Raw genomic sequence first — 22,693 nt, forward strand, 5'->3', positions numbered from 1 at the left:
AAGGAGTGGGTGTAATGGTCCAAAAGGCATGCGGTGTTGATAGACCGCAACCCCAAACTGAGGGAGGAAAACAGCTTCTTTCCAAACTGTTCCAACCTTTTGGATTCCCGATCCGGGGGAGCGGACGGGAAGGCGGTCTGGGATGTAGAGGCCTGGATAACCAGGCTCTCAGGGGTGGGGTGCACCGACAGAAAGCTGGGGTCGCCCGGTGCAGGGCGGTGGCGCCGGGCCACGTTCCGGTCCACAGGAGTGACTGTGGAGGGCTTGGACCAGGTGCCCATCAGAACGTCAGTCAGTGCTTCATTGAACTGCAGTAGAGGCTCCGAGGAGCTTACTGGCGATTGAAGCACATCAGTGAGAAGGTTAGTCCTCACGGCCACTGTAGGGAGCTCCAGATGAAGGGCTTCGGCAGCCCTGCGCAGCACCACAGAATAGGTAGCACCCTCCTCCGTAGCCACGGAGGCAGGAGAGATGAAGCCTGTGTCAGGGGAGGTGTCGAGACCACTGGCATCCCCCAGCTCTTCTGCCCAGTCCTGAGATAACTGGCACTGCTGTGCCAGAGGGTCCTCAGACCCCTCCCAGTCGTCCCCGTCATCCGACTCCTGGTAGAGAGGCTGAAAGGTCGGAGCCGGGTGGTAGATGAATTGCTCATCCATCGGCACCGGAGACGGCGCCGGGTGGCGCCGCTCTGACGCCGGGCCTAGGCCGGGGCTGAACCTGGAGACGACGTCGTCTGAAGACGGCGCCGGGGTCGGCGCCGGCGGAGGGGTCGTAAGGTCAACTGGCGTCGACCGGGTTGACCGGGTTGACCAGGCCTGGCCCCCATGGGATCCAGGCCTGGATCCCATGGGGGCCTGCGGCGTCAGGACCGAAGTCGACGACGGTGCCGGGGCCCGAGGCCGCCGGCTTGCTAAGCCTCCCAGTCGGGCCTGCGGGCCCGAAGGCGCCCCAGAAGGCCTCGACAGCGGAGCGATACTCCTCATGGCCACGAGGATGTCTCTGATCTCGCCCGGAGTCGCATTAGGCCCAGGGACTGGAGAGTATGGGGCTGGATGCTACTCCTGCGGCTCCGAAGGAGCCACGCGGGTGGTGCCACCCGAACCCTCAGCCGTCGCGTGACCGGCGAGGGGAGTCAGAAGAGCGATGTCGCCGCTTCGACTTCTTACTGTGCCTCGACTTACCGGAATGCGAGGACTTCGATCCCGACGAGCGGTGAAGGCTGCTGCTCCGCGACCGGTCCCTCGACCTCCTCCTCGACCGGGACCTTGAGCGGCAGTCGTGGCACGACTCGGCATCATGGTCGGCCTCAAGGCAGTAGACACCCCGACGGTGGTGATCCGTGACCGACATCAGGCGGTGACAGGCGTCGGACGGCTTGAACCCGGGAATCCCTACCGGCACCAGGAGTCGAGGTCAAATCGAAAGAGGAACCAAAAAAGTTCAAAAAGTTTAGTCAAAAAGTGACTAAAGGGTATGCTCTTCCCGGATATGCACTTACTGGCGCGGAAAAAAAGAAGAACTGACGTCAGCACGCGATGGCGGCGTCTAAGTACTCCGACGACGTCATTGTGGTGACCACAACGCCTAGCGACGCGCAAGGGTATTGCTGACAAAAAATCTTCCCGGATCCAGCCTGACGCCTGGGGATATTCTAAGGTAAGGAATCTAACTAATGTGTTTCTTTCAGATACATTATACAAGCACATAATCACTTTAGGATGCAATCATTGTGTTTTTATTATTTCAGGCACTGGGAGATTAAGTGATTTTCATGCAATCACAGGATGGTGAGATAATGCCAAGACTCGAACCTGGTATACGTCCATTCCGACCCTGCCTCTTCTTTTGTTTGTCCCTTCCAGGACACCACCTCACATCCGGGCCTCAGCGCAGTTTACTTCTCAGGTCCCTCTAGGCACCCTTCAGGTGCGGGCATCTGCCTGAAATAGAGTGACCTGGTCACGGGGACTGAGGGGCCAGCCGTAAGAAGAGCGGACGTGTATGCCTCATGAGCTCTTTCACTTCTGCCTTGGTTGCACACAGTAAATTGTGGCCTGAGCGCCTTTTGAGACTGAAACTGCTTGCTAAACTGTTTGGTCTGCCCAACAGTAGCAGCCATATTCTCATAGATAGGGTGATCTTTCGTACGCTCAGGAGTGCTAGATCAGTGCCAGAGTTTGAGAATGACCACACAACATGCTAACCACCAAATGCATCTTATTAAAGTGAGCCCCAACTTTTCTGGAATGTGGTGTATGTTGGGCACCTCTGTCGAGATGGTGTATTTAGTACACGGAACAACCAGCGCATCTTTTGTTTGTAGTGAGTTCCTGTTGGCTAAAACCAGTGCTTTAAATGGGCCGGTACTTACCGGTACTGAGTACCAGCAGTATTTAATTTTGTCCCCTTGAGTGCCGGAATTTCTGCTGGGACAAGGAGGGTACCAGTACTCATGGGGTCTTTGCCTCGACACAAGTGGTGCTTCTTTCATTTTCTTGGGCCTCTGCAGCATTTTTCACATGACCTGCACGGACTGATTGTGCAGTCCCTGGGCTGAGTTCGCAAAAGAGAGGCAAAACAGCAGCTTTTGTCTCCAGGACATAGCAATCTTGTTGTGCTACTCTGCAAGTCTTCCAGCAGCAGAGGTGGTTGCAGGGTGTTAGATTTCACAGTTGATCTTGCACAGTGGGAGTTGAGAGCCCACCGTAAAACTAATGGACGAGGGTGCGGGGCGCATTTTTCAGGGCACTCGCATGCCGTTTTTTTGTTAATGATTAAAAATGTTAGTTCATCGGCAATTTAAATGAAAGATTTTTACTTGAATGTAAATACCTGCCCTTGCCACCGATTTTATGATTACTCCCCCCACCAAAAAAACAAGCATTGGCATAGCCAATAGGTCTCGCCTTTGGGACCTTATAAGTGTTTGGTTATCCAGCACAATATCCTTGGTGCAACGACATCAACTGTTGAATGGCTAAACACTTATAAGGTCCCAAAGGCAAGACCTATTGGCTATGCCGATGCTTGTTTTTTTAGACTGTGTGGACTGCCTGCTCTTCTGCCACTGTAAAATGCTGACTCAGCAAATATTGGAGTCCATAACAAAGCTTATACGATCCAACCATGTCCCCATTTTCACATGTTTTCAGCATAAATGATTGTAATTTATGGTTTGCGACAGTGAGAGGTATGTGTGTTTGTGTGATGTGACTGTGGGTCCTTGTTTTAGCAACTTGTGATGTCATTGGATTTATGGGAGTTCCTACTCTGTGCGTATGATGTGGAATGTGTGCGTGATGGTCTGTGTGTGTATGTGAGGATGCATCTTTGTGTGATTATGTTTGATGGTGTACATCATCTAGTGTGCGTTGATGTGATGTGTGTGTATTTTGATCTGCTGGTGAGTGCACATGCCTTTACGCTGTGTTACATAACTGCGTGTGACAGCAATATGTGTTCGTAAAGGAAAATGTGATCATGCGATTGTGTGTTGGTAAGATGGCATATGTTAAAGTTACTGGTGTGATCGGATGTGCCTCTGAGTGTTTTAGTTTAATATGTCAAGATGTTTTGTGATGTATGATTTGGGAGTATAACATTGTCTGGGTCTAATGGTGTATGCGTGATGTTGTGTGGTGGTGAGACAGAGTACAGTTAGTACCATTAGGGTGAATGTGATTGGGAGAGTGTGTATAATAGGGAGTGCAACCGTGTGCCAATTGTGTTTGTGGGATTGTTTTGTTTCTAATCTTTCATTATTCTAAGGTTGATAAATAGGATTCCTTTGGATTTTTAACTATGGAATTTAATAATAATGTGACAGAGCTGAGCAAATTATTCAGCAAATTATGTGGCATAATGCAGCACATTTCGCAATAGTATTACTTAATTATTTTGACATTTTTAAACTTGTTAACACTGTCTGGGCATATGTTGCACCTCAGTACAAGTTTAACACCCAAATATAGCAATAAGCAACAGTTAATAGAAAACAAAGAGCACAAGTAGAAATGCCTACATAACTTGATTGATGTGCTTTAATCCCAGAATCCTCTAAACCCCACTGTGACCTGCCAGACATCTGCTTCAGGCTAGACCCTTGGATACATTTCTCCCCCATTCTTTGAAAATTAGCCTTTTCTTAAAAAACAGTGATTTTCTGTCTGTGTGTATGTATATGTCATTTGTGCAACTGGAATTCCTATCTAACTGTTCTGGACCATAATAATACCATAGCACTCAGCAGTCTGCAGCAAATTATAGCTCATGCAGGCTGGTTAATAGCTCCCTTTTCCTGCTTATCTTATCCAATCCCTCAGTACTGTACCAGCCCCTAAATCCAGGATCTGTAAAGCCCGGCAGATCACCCATGAGGGTCTCAAGGCACTGAATGGTAGGTACGGGGAGATCAAGTGATTTGCTCAGAATCACAGGATGTTGACGCCTATGACGAGACTCGAACCTGGATCCCACCAGCTCCGAAGTCGGCAGCTCAGGTCCTTATGCCACAACCAGTCATTACCAGCTGAACAAACATGGAATACCTGAAGCGATCTGACACAGAAAGCTGGTCACTCAGAGGACTGCACACTAGTCCAGCACTGCAGGTCCCAATTAGCTACATTCTCTGAGTGCTGCCTTTACATCTCACAATACCACTCAGATATGAGATGCTAGTAACAAAGTCCATCCGGGCAGATCTTCCCAGCCACTTCTCCCACCAAGCATGCCTGCTCAGGACTATGAACTATAAACAAAATATCAGACTGGACAACCTAGAGCAGTAACCATATAAATAGATTATGATCCTTATGAAATACCACAAAAAGTCCTGCACAGTTGCTCAAAGCTGCACGCATTCTGAAAAACTAAAGTACACAATTGTCTATATAAATATAAATTATTTTGACTTGTGCTTATGTTGGTTGTCTATTTATTCACTTTTTATAAACTATTGCCTGACCTCCTCAGATGTGTCTGTAAAACGTACCTTTTGTCCTGAATTTTGACCTTCTGTCCTGAATTTTGACCCTTTGTCCTGAATTTTTACACTCACCATCCTGAATTTGCACCGATGCCCGTTGGTCACACTAGTTGCATCTGTTTTGGATGCTCTGGAGGAGGGCCTGCTAGGTACGTACCCCACTTGGTGAATGTGGACCCCCTTGTTTGTGGGGCTGGCAGGTGCAGACTGCGTCAGGGAGGAGGCTTCCAGGATTCGCTGCGGACGGGCATTCACAGTTGCCTAAAATATGGGAATAGCAGGGGGGAGGGGAGAGAGGAGAGGTGAAACAGAAAATAGTTGATTTCAGCTTGCTTCAGAAGTGCTACCTGAGCCAGGCCAGCAATGATCAGTGGTGACGCGCCGTGAAGCCAGCAGCTCTCCCTAAAGCCCCTCTCCACGCTATTCTAAGTGCATCTGAGAGGTTCTGAATGTCTTAATGCCTGATCTTAAGAGCTCAAGTCGATAGCCCTGGTTTAATCAGATAAACACTTCCAGGCAGGCGGCCCGCGCGCGGTAGAAGCCGCCACGCACCAACTAATTCCCAGCCCGTGATTCCATTAGCCAGACGCTTCCGCTGGTCGGGGGGCAGGTGGCAGCCGGCGGTGGTGCGCGCGCGCGGGGGCCGCCGGTGGGTGCTCGCGGGGACTGATTTTTAACTTGCTCTCTACCATGGCCAGCTGTAAGAGGCAGACATTTTCAATTATGAGATATTCCTCATTTATGCTAACTCTAAACCTATAACAAAAGCGTTCATAACTACAAGGAACAATTCAAACAATAGGATTAAGAGTTTGAGTCTCTGAGGCAAAGGCGGGATTAACACCCAGCTTTCCTCTAGGGTGACACAGCTGAAGGGACCCACCCAAAAACGTGATCGAGGAGCAGCAGAGGACAGAACAGTCACAGAGACATGTACAGGTGCGGTAGATGAGCTCACAAGTTTTAATCTTCACTCAAACAATTTAAAAGAGACATTTTTTTGTGAGCAATAACGCGCGCGCGCGCACACACACATGCAAAGAGGCATGGTGGTTCACCTCTACACAACCTATGACAGAGGGCACTGCTGATCGTGTGTGAAGGTGCAGCTGTAACAGTGCAAACCTAGCCACAAAGCAACAATGCGAAGGGAGGAGAAGGGGTTCAGAGGCCGAGAGGTATGAGGAGGTGAGGGAAGATGCTGGAGCAGACAAGGGAGGTGAAGCAAAGACGGGGAAAAGGTGGAATGACCAGCACGAACACAACATGGAGGAGGACAAGGAGCGGGAGAAGCGTGATGGTGGTGAACATCAAGGATAAAGAGGGGAATGCATGAATTTTAGGGGGGGGGGGGGGGAAGGCGATGATTGTCAACGGGGGAGGGCGCGCTCCAGAATGACCAGTAAACACCGAAACCACGTGCTGCTTAAACAAGAGAGTACCCTTTAGAAACCTGAAGAGTCGACATAAGAGGCAATCAGCAGGGTGGGGTCTGGGACAGAAAATAGGCGCAGGCACCAAAATAAAAGTGCACCCCATTAGCAAACCAGACACTTAAAAAAAGTGCCCAACATTTGCCAGTCAGGGTAGTTTTAAACTTGTAAAGAGACGCAGTATGCATTTGTACTTGCAGCAGGCAATGTTTGTGGTAATATCAAAGGAAGCAATAGAAAAAAACCAGCCCACTAGACCATAAACAGGGCCTTAAACAGACAAAAAAATGATCCCATACACTGATCTATGAGACCAGCCCGTAGGCCAGTTTGACCCTTGCAATTGGACACAGTGAAAAGGTCCATGTTAAGTTACGTAAAAATATGAGCATCTGTATTTACACAAATCTATTACATAAAGGGCAATACATAGGGTTATCTGCATGCTCCAACCTCTCCCTAAAGAAGCTTAAAGCATCCTTAAAGGATGACACAGAGTTATTTCTGAATATGTGAAATTGTATGGTGGGCTTATGAGTGGGGGAGGTGTGCTAATATCCTGATAGGAACAGCACACTCTCCAGGACTGCTATGATTGTCATGTGGCAGACTCTTCTCCAGTCCTACCAGTATTTCATAGGTTCAAGTCAGGCTTCCAGGTCAGTCTGACTTAAGCACATAAATTTAATTAGAGAGACTGCTGAGCAAAACTTATGGGAGTGCTATTAGGGCATCTATGTGCTCCACTCGACTAAGGATATTGAAACAGTAGTTAGGCGGTGACAAGATCCCCGTTTGAGCCAATTTGGACCATTATATCCACTCCTGACCATCACTTGTTTTTTTGTTATGACAAAGCTATACTGACATTAAATGTACTTTTGGATTGGCTTTAGTCAATTGTAAACTCACTTCACAGCAGCCTACTCACTTTAGCACACTTACACTGCACTTCACTCTTCACTTCAGGAAAGAACTCCGGAAAAGAGCCTCCCTGTGAGGCGCATTGCAGCGCCAGCCGAACGAGGAGCTACCCGATGATGAAGCATGACACCCCTCGGGTGTGTGAGGGCTCTTGCTACTGATGGATCAGATCCCCTGATCTGACACCTCAGGTGCTCTCGACCTTTTCCCTTTCTTAGGAACTGCATACATTTGACTGTACTCTTGGGGCATGTATGCTGGACCTTCATTCGCACCTTGTCCCTCTCTTCATAGACTCTCCTCAATACATTATTCCCTTGGTCTTTCCTTGGTAGCAGGCAACAAGCAGGTAGGCTTAATTTAGGAGACAGGTGTGTAAATCATTTAAAACTCCAATACACTAAATAAGTAAGACACAACAGACAATAAAAGTCAACAACCAATTTATGAAAAAAGGAAATATTTTTATGATTAAAATGACACTACAACAACAAAAATCCAATGTAGGGAAAGGTAGAAATGGATTTTTAAAGAATAAACACTTTCTAGTGCTCAAAAACCAATATAGCCAAATTGTGACATCTGGTCACACTTGACCGGGACAAAGCCAAAGTTTGAGGATGACCGCAATGGAGCCCTAGTTGGATACACTAAGAAAGAGGCCTCAGTCAAAATGTTACCTTCACACTTGGAAACTTTTCTGGGGGATTTTCTCATACGTCGAGCGGGCCTTTCCAGCAGGCTGGATTCACAGCAGCTTCGTTGCTTGGTTCAGCGGGAGTCCCCGGTCCACTCCTGGAAGTCATGAGGTCCGGAGCTTTAAAGGGACAAACTTGAAATTCCGGCCAGGCCATAATTGGATGTAGTTGGCTTGACTCTCAACGTCGGGTTGGTCACCTTATAGAGCTTTTCACAGAAGTTCTCCAAACTTCATGAGGTTCTTCCTGAAGTTCCTTTTGGGGGTTCAAAGTGTCCACAAACAAAATTCAAGGTTCCAGAGTTTCTGAGTTGCTCGTTGGACATTGGGACTAAAGTTTGTACAATGCACCTGGCCAAATCCTTTAAAGTCCAGGTGTAGGTGGTCAGCTTGGTTCTTCTTGCCGGAGATGATACATGTGGAGCTGTTTTAACCTGTTGCTTTCAGGAAGTCAACTCCTTCTCTTTTTGAAGCAAGGCAAAATCCATAGATTTGTAGCTCCTTAGTGTGTAGAAGGTGCAGTAATTCAGAGTGCAGTCCTCTTGGTGCAGGCCAGAGTTCCAGCAGAACAGTCCTTCTCCTTGTAGTTTTAGGCAGGGGGTCTGAGTGGCTATGCAGCTCTCCCATATTTATCCAGAGTTCTGGCATGACAATCGGGGTGGCGGGCCAGTCCTTTCCAATAGGGTACAGTGTGCCACCCAAAAGTATGACAGCTTCCTCCAAAGTGTGGCAACTTATTGTTCCACAAAGAATTGTACTTTCAAATTCAAAATGGAGAAACTTTCTCCTTGGGGTTAGGATCTGGCTACTGGTGTGGCTCATTTCCCTTAACACTTCACTTCCAGACCTCCTGCAAATTCCATTGCTGGGGCTTCCATCTGGAAGGGGGTTCAGGAAGAGGGGATAGGCCTGGCTTGCAGCCTTACTGCCCTACTCTCTTTGAAGAGCCGTTTTTTTACCTAGCCCCCTTCCTGGCATGTTCTCTGCAGCTGCAGATCTCACTCCACCAGATAACCTATCTCTGTGCAGGCCACTTATTACCTCATCAAAGCAGTTTGGCTCAAGACTGACCAATCAGGAGAGGTTGCCAGAGGGCTGGATTTTTGCTCACATGAAAAAGTTCTATAACTTCTTTTCTGTACTAGTTATGAAAAATGCAACAGTACCAAGTTGTTGGATTTATCATTACCACCCTTTTAAGCCCTTGAAATATTATTTTAGCTCATATCTGTCAATAGTTATACTTTATTAAAGTATTCTCATGTTCGCTTATGGAGTTAAAATACTTCAAAAGGGGAAAAATAAATTGTCCATTTCCCCCTCACCAGGGCATATAAATATTGTTTAAAATGCCCCCGTTTATTTTTACATGGCACCATACCCTGGGGGTACTTAGGGTAGACCTTAGGGGTAAAATATGTTTTTTAAAAAAAGGTAGTTTAATACTTTGGGGGTATCTTTAAATCCAAAGTTGAATTTGCATATAATTTCAATTTAAAAACAGCTTGCAAAGAAGGGTTGGCTTTTAAAATAACAGCAGGCAACACAGCAGTGCACACTTAAGTGTGTGAAATCTGCTGGACCTCTAAACCTCCAAGCCCTTCTATATAATAGGGGCATACAGGTAGGTTATCATCAGTACTAACTGTAATTACACCTAATTACCATATACCTTTTAATCAGAGCACCGGCCCTGGTCAGCAAAGCCCATGGCACAGTTAGTCAGTTACTAACAGTGTCAGTCACAAAATAGGGGTAATCAGGGCAAAAAGGATGACTTTCCCACAATTATACCTTCCTCAACGTATCATTCATATGACTACACATGCTGACAACTACTGCTCACCAGTGGTGTTTTAGGACTACCAGTGGGTAGCAAGCTAGTACGGATACAACATCACACTAGAAAAAGGCGGTTGCAAGGATACTGAAAATCAGTATTTTATATGAATTAACTCATCCACAGCACAAGGGTATACACCCCTAAAGTGCTTAGAGCAAGACAATCTGCAGCATGCTGTGTTTTATATAAAAAACACCTAGTAAATAAATATTTACACTCCAAAAACTCTATATAGAGGAGTCAGCAATACACTCTGGCATAGTGAGAAATTATATGTAACAACAAAGACCATTCCTGACCTCCTATTGATCTGGTAGCGATAGGTTGAATTTGTGCCAAGGAGAGAAGAGCAGAACAGTGCCTCATACAATGTAGAGCTTATCACAGGTCAGGAATTGCTAATCCTTTAGTGATGGTTGTCTGAGAAGCTGGTTCTAAAACCACTAAAGAAACAGCAGCACATAAGAGACTAAGAGTGGGAAAGTGGTTCACCCCCGCAACATGTCATTTTCAAGGTCTGAATGGCATATTAGTTTAGTGAGTGAGGAGCAATGGAAAAGTACATTCATATAAAGTAGAGGCCCACTACACATTGCAAGCCATATTCCATTCAACAACGCAGTGCTGCCAAAAAATTGAATAAACATTAAACTACCACTAATGTTGGGTCTAATGCTAACTGGAGAACTTTAATGAAGTTGTTCCCCACAACGCCAAAGATTAAGGATCAGAAGAGGTGGGTCTGTTGCTGAATTTGTTCCTTTAAGCTGTGGATGAAAGTGTGTTTCCCATGAAAATTCTGTTTCATCACTGTGAAAGCGACCTACCTTATAGGCGATACTGTTGAGCACTCTCATTGCCAGATCGGATGCATCAGGGAAGGGGTCTGCGGCCAAGTGAAGAAGTACCCTCCAGATCTGGGTGTAAACACTATTGAAGGAAACTCCTAAAATGAAAAACGATTGTGCTCCATATTAGTTCCCATGTATTGTAAGTGTACAAATAGGGCTAATCGGCATTTCAAGAAGGAAGCTGGGTGAGCTGTACTAAAAAAAAATTGCGCTAAAGATATATTTGTGATTGGTTTAAACACCATTAAAGGAGGCTAGGACAACTCAAGTTAAATTAATATTTAGTAAATAATAAGTCCCAAAAAAGGTCTGAGTTGTACAAATCTGAATTTTTGTAAAGAAACTAAATTAGTGGTGGCAGAATGAAACCAGTACAACAATGCAATAACAGGATCTGAAAGTGTGAAAAAAAGTGTGAAAAAAAGTTTATAACTCATATTCATGGTAAAGTTGTTCTGTAGTATAGAGAGGTTGATGCTCTTATGAGGTATCTTTAAATATCAGTAACTGTGGCAGCCTTGCTTTAGCCCCTATGCGTCAATGGCTTCGAAAGGCTAGAAATGAGTTAACGGACACTAAAATACTCGAAAAAGGAGATTCAAGTATTCATATCTGGAAGCTATTTTACATTTGAATTATTTGAACAAAATAACAGGAAGCTTTTGTCATTGAAATGTAGTAATGATTTGCTATTTTTGAAGAAACTACAAAAGAAGCCTTTTGCTTCCAAGGCTCTTCCTGCTGGCACACTGTATTGCATTCATTCATGATTGTTTTCTATTGTTTATGTACCTAGTTTGTTTTGACACCTCTGCATGACATTATGTCAGAAAGGCTGAATCAATATTCAAGCAGCGGGACAGAGATAACATGGTAGGTTTATGACATTTTAAAACACTGAAATGTGATTTGTCAATGAATACATAGTTTTGCTTGCACCATGCTGACAGAGAAGCTACCCACTTTTCTACGATAAAGGTAGTTATATAAACCAACAAAATTAGGAGTGAGGCAGAGATTTGTGGGTTTCTACTGGGAATGCTGCCCGATTCTCTGTTGATTTGCTGCACATTTAAAACATAACCTATTTTTCTGATTTTGCTTCTTATTACATTATTGCTGTAAGTGATAGCCTTGATGGCGATTGATTTTTATGCACTTTAACTGATTCAAAGAGACTTTAATATTCAATGAACTGTCATGGTTTTTCTCAAATTTTAAACTCACTTTTTAAGTCAGTCTTTTCTTATTGGCTGTATTTTGAAATGCTGATTTGTCTCTGGGCCGGAGTTCAACACTTTTTTGAAGAACCGCGCGACGGGTGCAGACTGATTCCACATTACTAATTGAGACTGGCTAACGCTGTTAACGTTTGCGGTGAGCACTTACTAGAACGGGATTCCCCACATGTAGAGAGAACAAAATTGGAAACTACTGAGGTCTTTGGTGGCTGTTTTAGAAGAGAGCGATTGATCGTCAACACTGTCCGGAGGCACTATTAGAGAAAAAAAAATGTTGCCTGACATTATACTCACCCCGAAGAAGTCCTTAGGGACGAAACGCGTTGGCTACGGTTGTGTGCTTTTTAAGAAGATTATGAATAAAGAACCTTTATACAAAGACCTGCTGAATGGACTTCAATCTTGTTGAACTTGACCATTGTTTACTTTGAGTGGAGTGCTGGACCATTGGGTTTTATTATGAATCTGTAATGAATTATCTTTGCACGCGGATGCGTAAATTCACTGCAGGAAAGTCACTAATTGTTAAGAATCTTCAACAGAACATTAGTCTTTGTATACAAGTGCAACTCCACACTATGAATAGGTGTTCTTAACCTTTTACAGTATATGACTGTTCTCACCTTCTGCAACTGAGTGGCTACACTGTTTTCCTTCTGAGAAATATGTATGTGTGTGTATATATAGATATATATATATATATATATACACATACACACACATACCCAAGGCCCTTTTCTAGCCTCTTTTAATAAATGATTAACCCATTCACAAATATATCCTGAGGGAACAGTGTTTTTACCATAAAAGTTCATAGTCACACAAAGCTTAACTTCATATGCGCCCTAAAGCACACACAGCTAAAACCACTTGAAAAAATATACCAGAAAAAGAAAAATGTACAATGATCTATGATTGGATTCAAAAGGAGAATTTAGTGTGTGCTCTCTCTGTAGTGTAAGAAAGCATATGCTGTGCAAAGATCAATTAATAGGTTCGGAGAGAATAGTGAGTGTGGGTTCAGTGAGACCATAGTGTGTGTGCGCGCTTGAACCACTGCAGTAAGACAGCATGTAAGCACTCATATCGGCATGCTCAAAGGTGAAGAGGCACCCTCATATCAATAAACTCGGAGAGGAAAGCGCGAATTGTACACTTGTATTCCAGGATTTAGGGACAGGTTGGTGTTCGTACCTGCGTCCTCTCATGACATTTCAGAGAGAATAGTTCAGATTGCAAAATTCCGAGAGGTTACGAGTTTCACACATGTCTAGGTGTTCAAAGAGAACAGTGTGTTTGCACATCCACAGTGTTCAGAGTGGATGTGTATGCTTAGGCTCATACTAATAAGTTCACAGAGGTTTGCATGTGCACTCATATCAGGGAGTTTCAGTAGCAAATAGCAAGCACATTCACATCCGCGAGATGGGAGATTACAGTGTGTGCGCTCATGAGTGAGTTCAGATGTAGCATGTGTGCAATCATGCTAGTGAGTTGACAAGAACAGCATGTGAGTGCATTGATCTAGCTGAGTTCACTGAGGACAGTGTGTGCTCTCACCTATCAGGGAGTTCAATGAGGAGTAGGAGCTCACTCTTCGCATCTTGTCAATAGTCTCGAAGGACAGGATGTACTCATCTGTGTCTGGGCTTCCAAGGGTACTGCTGGCACTGCTGCTGGTACTCAGATTCCCTGGGGAAAAGGCCAACGAGCATCCTGCGAGCAAAAAAGAGGACACGATTCAGCACCGCAAACCCAAGACCTGAAACTGATAAGACAGAAAACCGTGATTACGAATGCATTATGACGACACCAGAGTACAGGCCAACTCTGCCACTTCACATTGAATCCTTACAAGGGAAAAAAACATAAAGAACAGGATAAAACATAGTACAAATAGAATCCTGGACTCACAGCTGAATGAAGCAAAGGATTATCAGGAAATCTTAGAGGACTTTCCACCTATGCTAAGGGGTCAAGAGAGAAGAACAGGATTAACCAAAAGAGCTCGAAGACAGCAGGGATAGGCGCCAGGATGCATCGTCCATCACAGCAAAGGAAAGTTAACTACAGCCAGAAGAGATACTCATGAATGCTACTCAAAACCCACTGACTGATAGATTTACTGCAGGAATGCTGCCCAGCTCTCACTGGCTGATAGAGACAGTGCTGATATCATCCTAGGTGTAAACTTCTGACACTAAATATTTGCCTGGATCCAAAGAAGCGCAGAAGCATCTTTCGTGTACAGACTAACAATGCTTGAAGCAGATTTCCCGCACTAGCCAGCGATAAGCACTTCCTGGACACTGACTGACATGTAGACAATAACAAGTCCCTTTTAAATGAATCCGAGAGCCTAAAGTTCTATCAGTGACAATTTTTGAACGCACTTACTCATGACTTTTAGTAATGCGACTAATTTAGGCAATATCATTTATGTACGTATTACTGGTACAATTTATACAATTAATAGTGCATGTATTAGTTCTGAAACTTCATTTTATTTATCGCCAAACTGCAAAAACATAAATATTTGAAAAAGATCCTCAGCCTCAGTTTATGATAGAGAACACAAGGTACATGCATGGCCTAGAGGTGGGCTGAAGTGATTTTGATGACCAAGCTGAAGGCAGAATTAAAGACAGGGAGAGAGAAGAGACAACGCAGGTGGTAGTTGAGGGGAGAGGCAAAATCAAAGTAAGAGAGTCTTACCTTCTTCATTCAAGCTGAGGTTCTGGAGAGACTTGTTCAGGTTTCGGGGCATGGTGACTGCTCGAATGTTGCCATAGGAGCTTACAGAACGAAGGCGTGGGGTGGAAGGCCCATCCCGGACAGGCGTCAAACTCCCAGTCTCTGATCAAAATGAAGACACCATTATTAAAAACAGGTTCTGCTTTAGGTACCCATGCTTGCGCTGGGGTTTGAGGGAGAGATGTGATACGAGGTCACAACAAAAATGACATTAGCCGAAAGACATTCTGAACTTAGACTGCATGAGTAAGACATGTGCACAAATACTTGTGACTCATGGGCAGCTCAGGTGAACAGCAGATGCAAGTAATTGCTATAGAAAACTGGTTAGGGCCAACACTTGAATGGGATTCAGATACAAGAGATGAACTCACGTACCTGTGGTTCCTGGAGAGGACAAACGGGTAACACTCCTCGTGGGTGCAAAAGAGGGTAGGTGAAGACATCAACCTGCTGATGATGGCAGGGCAGGACTGGTGGGAACGGTTATCAGGGGTTGCAGGGGAGAACACTTACTCACAGTTGCTGAGATAAACGGGTATGGACATTTACCTGTAGTTGCAGGTGAGGGGAGGGGGCAGCTCTTCTCCTCCTCCATGAACTGCAGTGCAACTGTGCAGAAATTGCTTTCGTACTGAACCACCAAGTGGCTGAGAGCCACAACCAGCTCCTGTGGAAGAAGCAAAGATAGAATAAGGATTCACCAGACCGAATATAGTCAGCGGTCCTTAGCCAATATTTGATTTATTAAACATACATAGCACTGTACAACTAACAGCTTTAAATTCCAGCTATGGAAAGCTCATTTTACCCAAGAGAGCTCAAGACAACAATAAAATGGTTCACCTTAAAGTTTCTGTGCTTTAATTTAGAGCCTGGCTGGAAAATACCCTATTGGCATAGGCCTGAGAGAGGTCCTCTTAATAGATCCTGAAAGAGACCTCAGTGATGTAGTCTGATGTAGTATCATTGTTCTAGCCTAAAAGAATGTTCTTTACTACAGCCTTAAAATGATGTAGCTTTCTTATCCAACATAAAGGAGTTCTCACATCCCTAGCCTGTAAAGGATCTCGCTTGCATAGCCTAAAAAAGAGCCAACAAGCATGAAAACGCAGTTTGAATATACATTGTGGTCAATAAGGTCGCCCAACAATTATATGCATACAGAATACCGCCTACAACGACATCATCCTACGGTATGTGCAGTTTTTAATAATATATGTATGTTTTGCTGCGTGCCTTTTGTTTACCTGTGCAGAGGGGGGAAAGGAGAGTAGAAATTGTGTTGTGGAATTTTTTGTTCATTTAATTTTAAAAGGGACATTGGCAGTGCTGAAAGGACTGTTTTGGGGCTTTGTAGTGAGAGCACCATTTTTCTTTTAAGCAGCAGGTATGCTTCACGACCACCATCTTGGTCAGGCTACTAGCTGTATGAGTAGGCAAGATGGTGCCTATTTGAGAAACTGATGAGCGGCCGAACAATTTACGGACAGTACCGTTTTTAACAATATATCTATGTATTGCTGAGTGCCTTTTGTTGACCAGTGCAGGCGGGAAAGAAGGGTGGAAATTGTGTTGGGCAGTATTTTATTCATATAATTTTAAAAGGGATATTGGCAGTGCTGAAAGAAGGACGCTTTTGGGGCTTTTTAGTGAGAGTGCAATTTTTCTCTGAGGCGGCAGGTACGTTTCGCAACCGCCGTCTTGGTCAGCCTACCAGTTGTATGAGTAGGCAAGACCAGGCCTATTTAAGGTGGACTGATGCATGGCTGCAGCAAAGGCAACCCCGTCCGCGCCTGTCCATGAAGTGACGGCCATGCTGCCTGTTTTGAGAGCCACATAGTGGGGGTAACTGAGCGAGATCAGCCCGGAACATATAGACCTCTCAGGTATTCGCGGGAATGTTTGGTATCCCAGAGGGAGGTGGGCTGTACCTTCTCACCCGCGGAGCAAGCTAGAGATGAGATTTTCTACTTGAGATGAGTAAACTATAGCAGGATCACTGATAAAATTTGTAATGTGCCATGATAAATGCTCAGTCCTTACCCAAGCATCCAGTCCAAATTCATGAGATTTTGTTGGAGAAGTTAGATCTGTTATTCATTACGGAATCATGGACTACACTTGACTCCAATTTTGATCTTGGGAATGCATGTCATGTTGGGTATAAAGATCATCTACTACAGAAGGGTGATCGGGGAGGAGCATTCACAATCCTTTTTAAGGAGAAGTGGGGTCTTCAGGCAGGGGCCTCGACTGCTTCACTTAAGCAGAGATTCTGGGATTCTCCCTTGAGAATATTGAACTACTGCAACATGTAAAAGGCCCTACACCTAGTGCAGGACATACTTTGGATTTGATAGTTGGCCCAAAGGACCTAATTACTGAAGATTCAATTGTGCCTCAGGTTTGGTCCAATCATTTTTTTATACGTTTTAACATCTGGGTGGGCGGGCCAAGAAGACATAGTGTAGCGGGTAAACAACCTGCTATTCTAAAACACCCCTGGGGGAAACTAGACATAGAGAAGGCAATCACGGAGGTAAGGGAGTCTTATCTGCAGCTTACGAGAGCTATGAAAATAGAGTACATGTTAGAGACTTCTGGCCAATGGATAATGATGGCTGTGGATAAAGTATTACCAATGAGGTCAGTGCGTTAAAAAATCCGCCATCCTCTCTCTGGTATAATCAGGAACTGAGAAGAGCAAAAATTAAATATAAAAGAGTGGAGAAGTGCTGGAGATTAATGCCCCACAGGCTAAGGTTGAACTTAATAAAGTCTTGTGGACTTATAAAAAGCTTATAGTGACTGCTAAAGCTAGTTACTACTCTAATGAGATTATTTCGGCAACTAACCCACCTAAACTGATCCTTAACGCACCTTAACTGATCCAGCGAGTGTTACATTCCCATTACACATTCTCAAGCACTTTGCAAAGATTTAGTGGAGTTTTTGAAGAAAAAAATTACTATAGAATTAATAACAATGTCACATTTATCAACTTCAGTGAATGAGATGGAGGAAGTGCCCCCACCCCAAATAATGGATATTCTGATCTAAATGGCAGTGTGGAGGACCTTTTGGTGAGTAAGAAAGAATGAGGATAAGGATCCTGGATGAGTTTGGTCTGATTTCTGAATCGAGATATTCTTAAATCGTGTTGCACAAGCTACTTACTTATGTAACGATATATTTTGTAAGAGACATTAGTTAGTGATAGATTCCTTACCTTAGAATATCCCCAGGCGTCAGACTGGATCCGGAGAGTTTTTGTCAGCAGTATCCCTGCGCGTCAGAAGGCGTCGTCGTGCGGCTCCGTGTAGGTCGGTGGCGTCGTAGCCGCCGAGATGATGTAGGCGGAACTACTTAGACATGCGCGCTGACGTCAGATCTGTACATAACTTTTCCACGCCAGGAGCGCAGAGCCATGCCAGAGAACGACTACTGGTGGAATAGAACTAGGGCCCTTAAAGGGATGACCTGAACCCTAGAGAACAGTTCGCAGAACGGGGAGGATGGGCGGGCAGTAAGGAATCTATCACTAACTAATGTCTCTTACAGATATATCGTTACACAAGTAAGTAACTTGTGCATCTGACACGTTAGTGATAGATTCCTTACCTTAGAATACATACCCAAGCAATACCAACCCCGGTGGTGGGTCTGCGAAGTGAGATTACACCAGAAAGTCATGGAGAACCGAACAGCCAAAGAAGCCGTCTCTCTGGACCGGACTGTCAAGGCAATAGTGCTTAGTGAAAGTATGCAACGAGGCCCAAGTGGGCGCCTGACAGATGTCTTGCAGGGGGACACCGCGTCCCAATGCTGTAGTAGCTGCTGTCGTCCAGGTAGAATGGGCGCGCAGACCAACCGGAGATTCCTTTTTAGCTAGAGAGTAACAGGCTTTAATGCACAAGACAACCCAGCGGGAGACAGTTCGCTTGTGCACAGCCCGGCCTTTCGTGGCGCCCACGTAGCCAACAAAGAGCTGATCATCCACCCGGAACTGTTGTGTGCGGTTGAGATAGAACGAAAGCGCACGTTTTGGGTCCAGACGTTGGAGCCTCTCCTCTTCTCTTGAAGGATGCGGAAAGAAAGTGGGCAGAGTGACAGTTTGCCCGAGATGGAAGGCAGACACTACTTTTGGAAGAAAGGAGGGACGCGGTCAAAGCACAACCTTGTCCGGATGAATCGCCAGGAAAGGAGGTTTACAGGAGAGAGCCTGGAGCTCACTCACCCGCCGAGCGGAGGTGATGGCCACCAGGAAATCAGTTTTCAAAGTTAATAACCGCAAAGGACAGTTATGAAGAGGTTCAAATTGAGTGCGCATCAAGTATGTGAGAACCAGGTTCAAGTCCCATTGAGGCATCACAAAAGGAATAGGAGGGAAAAGGTGAGTTATGCCTTTGAGAAATCTATTGACAACTGGGGACTTGAAAAGAGAGGGCTGATAAGGCAGCCTAAGAAAGGCTGAAAGAGCAGAAAGGTAACCCTTGATAGTGCCCTGTGAAAAGCCTTGCTGGGCCAAAGAGAGAAGGAATAGTAGGGCCTCTGAAAGAGGGGCAGAAAGAGGATCTACAGCTTTCGCTGTGCACCTTGCCACAAATTCTTTCCACCGACAGGCGTATACCGTTTTAGTGGAGGGACGCCTGGCTGCCAGAATCACATTACAGACTTCAGGAGGCAAATCAAATGGAATCAGCTGTCACCGCTCAATCTCCACGCAAGGAGGTGGAGGCTGGACAGGTTCGGGTGGAGGACCGTCCCCTGTTGCTGCGACAGGAGATCCTCCCAAAGAGGCAATCGGTCGGGGGATCCACACTCATACTGAGTAGCTCGGGATACCAAACTCTTCGAGCCCAGCCCGGTACCACAAGAATGACTTGGGCCCGGTCGTGTCTGATCTTCAGAACTCTGGGCAGAAGTGGAATAGGCGGAAGGGTGTTCAACAGACCACAACTCCACTCGCGACAAAAAGCGTCTCTGAGCGAGTGCTGCCTTGGAAATTCCAACGCGCAGAACTGCTGACATTGCGCGTTCTCTTCAGTGGCAAATAGATCTAACCAAGGTTCTCCCCACTGCTGAAAGACCTTGTGCCACCTCTGAGTGAAGACGCCATTCGTGATCCAACATGCACCTGCGGCTGAGTTCGTCCGCCCTGGTGTTCAGGGTACCCGCCAGGTGTTGAACCACCAAGGAAATGCCTTGACGTCCAGAGACGTAGAGCCTCCTGACATAGGGTCCACGACCCCACCCCGCCCTGCTTGTTACAGCACCACACGGCGGTGGTGTTGTCTGTGAACACCTGCACTACTATCCCCTTGACAGAGGGAAGGAATGCTTTCAGTGCAAGTAGGATCGCCCTGCGCTCCAAAAGGTTGATATGGAGCTTGGACGCCGCTGGAGACCAGAGGCCTCTGATCTCTGCCTCTCCCATGTGGCCGCGCCATCCCAGGAGGGACGCGTCCATCACTACTGTGTGCTCCAGTTGGGAAAGGGAGGGAGATCTGCCGATGACCCAACGCTGGTCCGTGAGCCACCCCTGATCTGCGCAGATGAGCTGCGACCACCGCAATCACTTTCATGAACACCCGGGGTGCGTTGGTAAGGCCGAAAGGGAGCACGGTGAACTGAAAGTGCTCGTGGCCCACCGTGAACCGTAGGTAACGCCGTTGGGCTGGCAGAATGGGTATATGAAATTAAGCATTCTGCAAGTCCAACGCTACCAGCCAGTCTTGCGTGTCTAGGGCAGACAAGACCTGAGCAAGCGTGAGCAGCTTGAACTTCTCCTTCCGGTGGAAGCGATTGATGTTCCAGAGGTCTAAGATAGGGCGTAGACCTTTGTCGTTCTTTGGAACCAAGAAGTAGTGGGATTAACCACCACCTACTTTTGGCATCGGAACGCGCTCGATGGCCCCCTTAGCCAGGAGGGCCGCAACTTCCTGCTGGATAAGTGCCAAGTGATCCCCCGACATGCGGTGGTACTGAGGTGGCATGGCCGGAGGGACAGACTCGAAGGGGAGGGAGTAGCCCCTTCGGACTATCTGCAGAACCCACCTGTCTGAAGTGATGGAGCGCCAGTGGGGGAGGTGATGGCGAATCCTGCCGCCCACTGGCATCTGGTGGGCCTGAAACACCGGACTAGGAAGGTTTTGAGGTGGCGGTGGTGGATTGACCTGCCCGTTGTCCTCGGGACCCACCACATCGGGTCCGCGGCTGCGCTGAGACTGCGGCTGCGCAGGCCTGCAGGACTGAAAGGAACGCGATTGGGCGCCTCGACCCTGACCTCATAAGGAGCGAAAAGCGGACCCCGAGGGAGTGCGTGTGGTGGCGAGACCCAAGGACTGGGCCGTAGCCCGAGAGTCCTTAAAGCGTTCCAGGGTGCTATCCGCCTGCTCACCAAAGATGTGTGTGCCATCAAAAGGCATGTCCAACAAAGTGTTCTGAACATGCCCAGAGAAGCCAGTTGTTCTGAGCCAAGCATAACAGTGGAGCGCCACCTCTGAGGAAAATGCCCTGCTGAGGGAATCGGCCGTGTCAAGTCCACAACGGATAGTGAATTTAGCAGCATCTCTCCCCTTGGTAGTGGCCTGGGAGAGCACCGCCCAAGCTTCCACAGGCCACTGAGGCAGCACCTGTGCCACCGTGTCCCACACAGAATGTGAATAGCGGCCCAACAGGCACGCAGTATTCACAGCACGCAACCCGGAACTAGCAGACGTGAAAATCTTTTTCCCAAACCGCTCAAGGTTCTTAGATTCCTTGTCCGGAGGGGCAGAAGGGAATGCGCTCGGCGAGGCAGAGGCCTGGACAACCAGACTCTGAGGCGTCAGGTGTTGTGTAAGAAAGCTGGGGTCGTCCGGTGCCGGGCAATGGCGGCACATCACACCCTTATCCACAGGAGCCCCTGTGTTGGGTTTAATCCAGGTGCTCAACAGGACATCAGTAAGTGTATCGCTGAAAGGCAGCAGTGGCTCCGCAGAGGAGGACGCTGGCTGCAGTACCTCAGTCAGGAGATTGGTCTTGACAGGTACAGAAGGGAGCTCGAGGTTAAGACCCTCAGCTGCCCAACGCAACACCACAGAAAAAGTCCCAACCTCCTCCGTAGCCACGGAAGAGGGGGACAGTGTACCAGGATGTGGAGAGAAATCCAGATCCACTGGACCTTCCATATCACCTTCCCATTCGAGCTCATCCTCGCACTGAGCTGTGAGAGGGTCCCTCCCAGCACTCCCCTTCATCCACCGGTTGTTGAAGAGGCCGGTAAGGACGAGTTGCCTGGGGGAATGGGATAAACTCTCTACCCAGAAACGGAACCAGGGGGGTTGGGGGTGGGGGGGAAGGGGGGGAGGGGTGTAATAGATCAATCCCGGTTCGGCGCTGCATCCGGCGCCAGAGTCGGCACCGAGGCTGAAGCCGGCGGCGCCGTATGGTATATAGCCCAAAGGCGGCGGCACGGGGGCAGAACCACCCAATGGGTCCACGGGGCCCAAAGGCGCTCCGGAGGGACCGGAAGGGCCAAACGGCTCATGGCCGACAGGAAAGCCTGTATTCCGTCCGGAGTCGCGGGCAGGCCCGGAAAGGGCGGGTAGGCTGAACAGAGGCTCCATCACAGCCGCGGGGGAGTGACTGCCCGCAACCTCCACCGTGACCCGTGAGGGGTAGACTAAGAGTGACGCTGCTTCTTTGACTTTTTATGGGGCCATGACTTACCTGTCCACGAGTCCGACGAGCGATGGTGACGGCTGCGCGACCAGGCCCTCGACCTCCCACGGAGCGGGACCTCGATCGGCGTGGAACCGATTGTGGACCTCCAATAACTTTCAGAAACGCTCCCGCTAAGCTTTGGGCGCCATGGCCAGACAATCAGGGCACGCATTGTGGTCATGGGCGTGCCCCAAGCAGGAGACACACGTCGTGCGGGTCAACTACCGGCATGTTCCGATGGCAGCCCGGGCAT

The 22,693-nt window shown here is 47.1% G+C and overlaps 1 protein-coding gene across 2 annotated transcripts in view; it reads right to left on the minus strand.

Annotated features, from left to right (window-relative positions):
• Positions 1–22,693, minus strand: part of RPTOR (regulatory associated protein of MTOR complex 1) — a 1,825,560-nt gene that overhangs the window by 435,417 nt on the left and 1,367,450 nt on the right. For both annotated transcript variants that reach the window (XM_085617419.1, XM_085617418.1), the window contains exons 18-22: positions 15,283–15,400; positions 14,692–14,832; positions 13,537–13,692; positions 10,712–10,830; positions 5,145–5,248 (exon numbers count right to left, since the gene is read on the minus strand). In XM_085617419.1, coding sequence (XP_085473545.1) covers positions 5,145–5,248; positions 10,712–10,830; positions 13,537–13,692; positions 14,692–14,832; positions 15,283–15,400 — 638 coding nt within the window. The remainder of the gene's footprint in view (positions 1–5,144; positions 5,249–10,711; positions 10,831–13,536; positions 13,693–14,691; positions 14,833–15,282; positions 15,401–22,693) is intronic.

The sequence above is a fragment of the Triturus cristatus genome, chromosome 7 (assembly GCF_964204655.1).
Source record: "Triturus cristatus chromosome 7, aTriCri1.1, whole genome shotgun sequence".
NCBI lineage: Eukaryota > Metazoa > Chordata > Amphibia > Caudata > Salamandridae > Triturus > Triturus cristatus.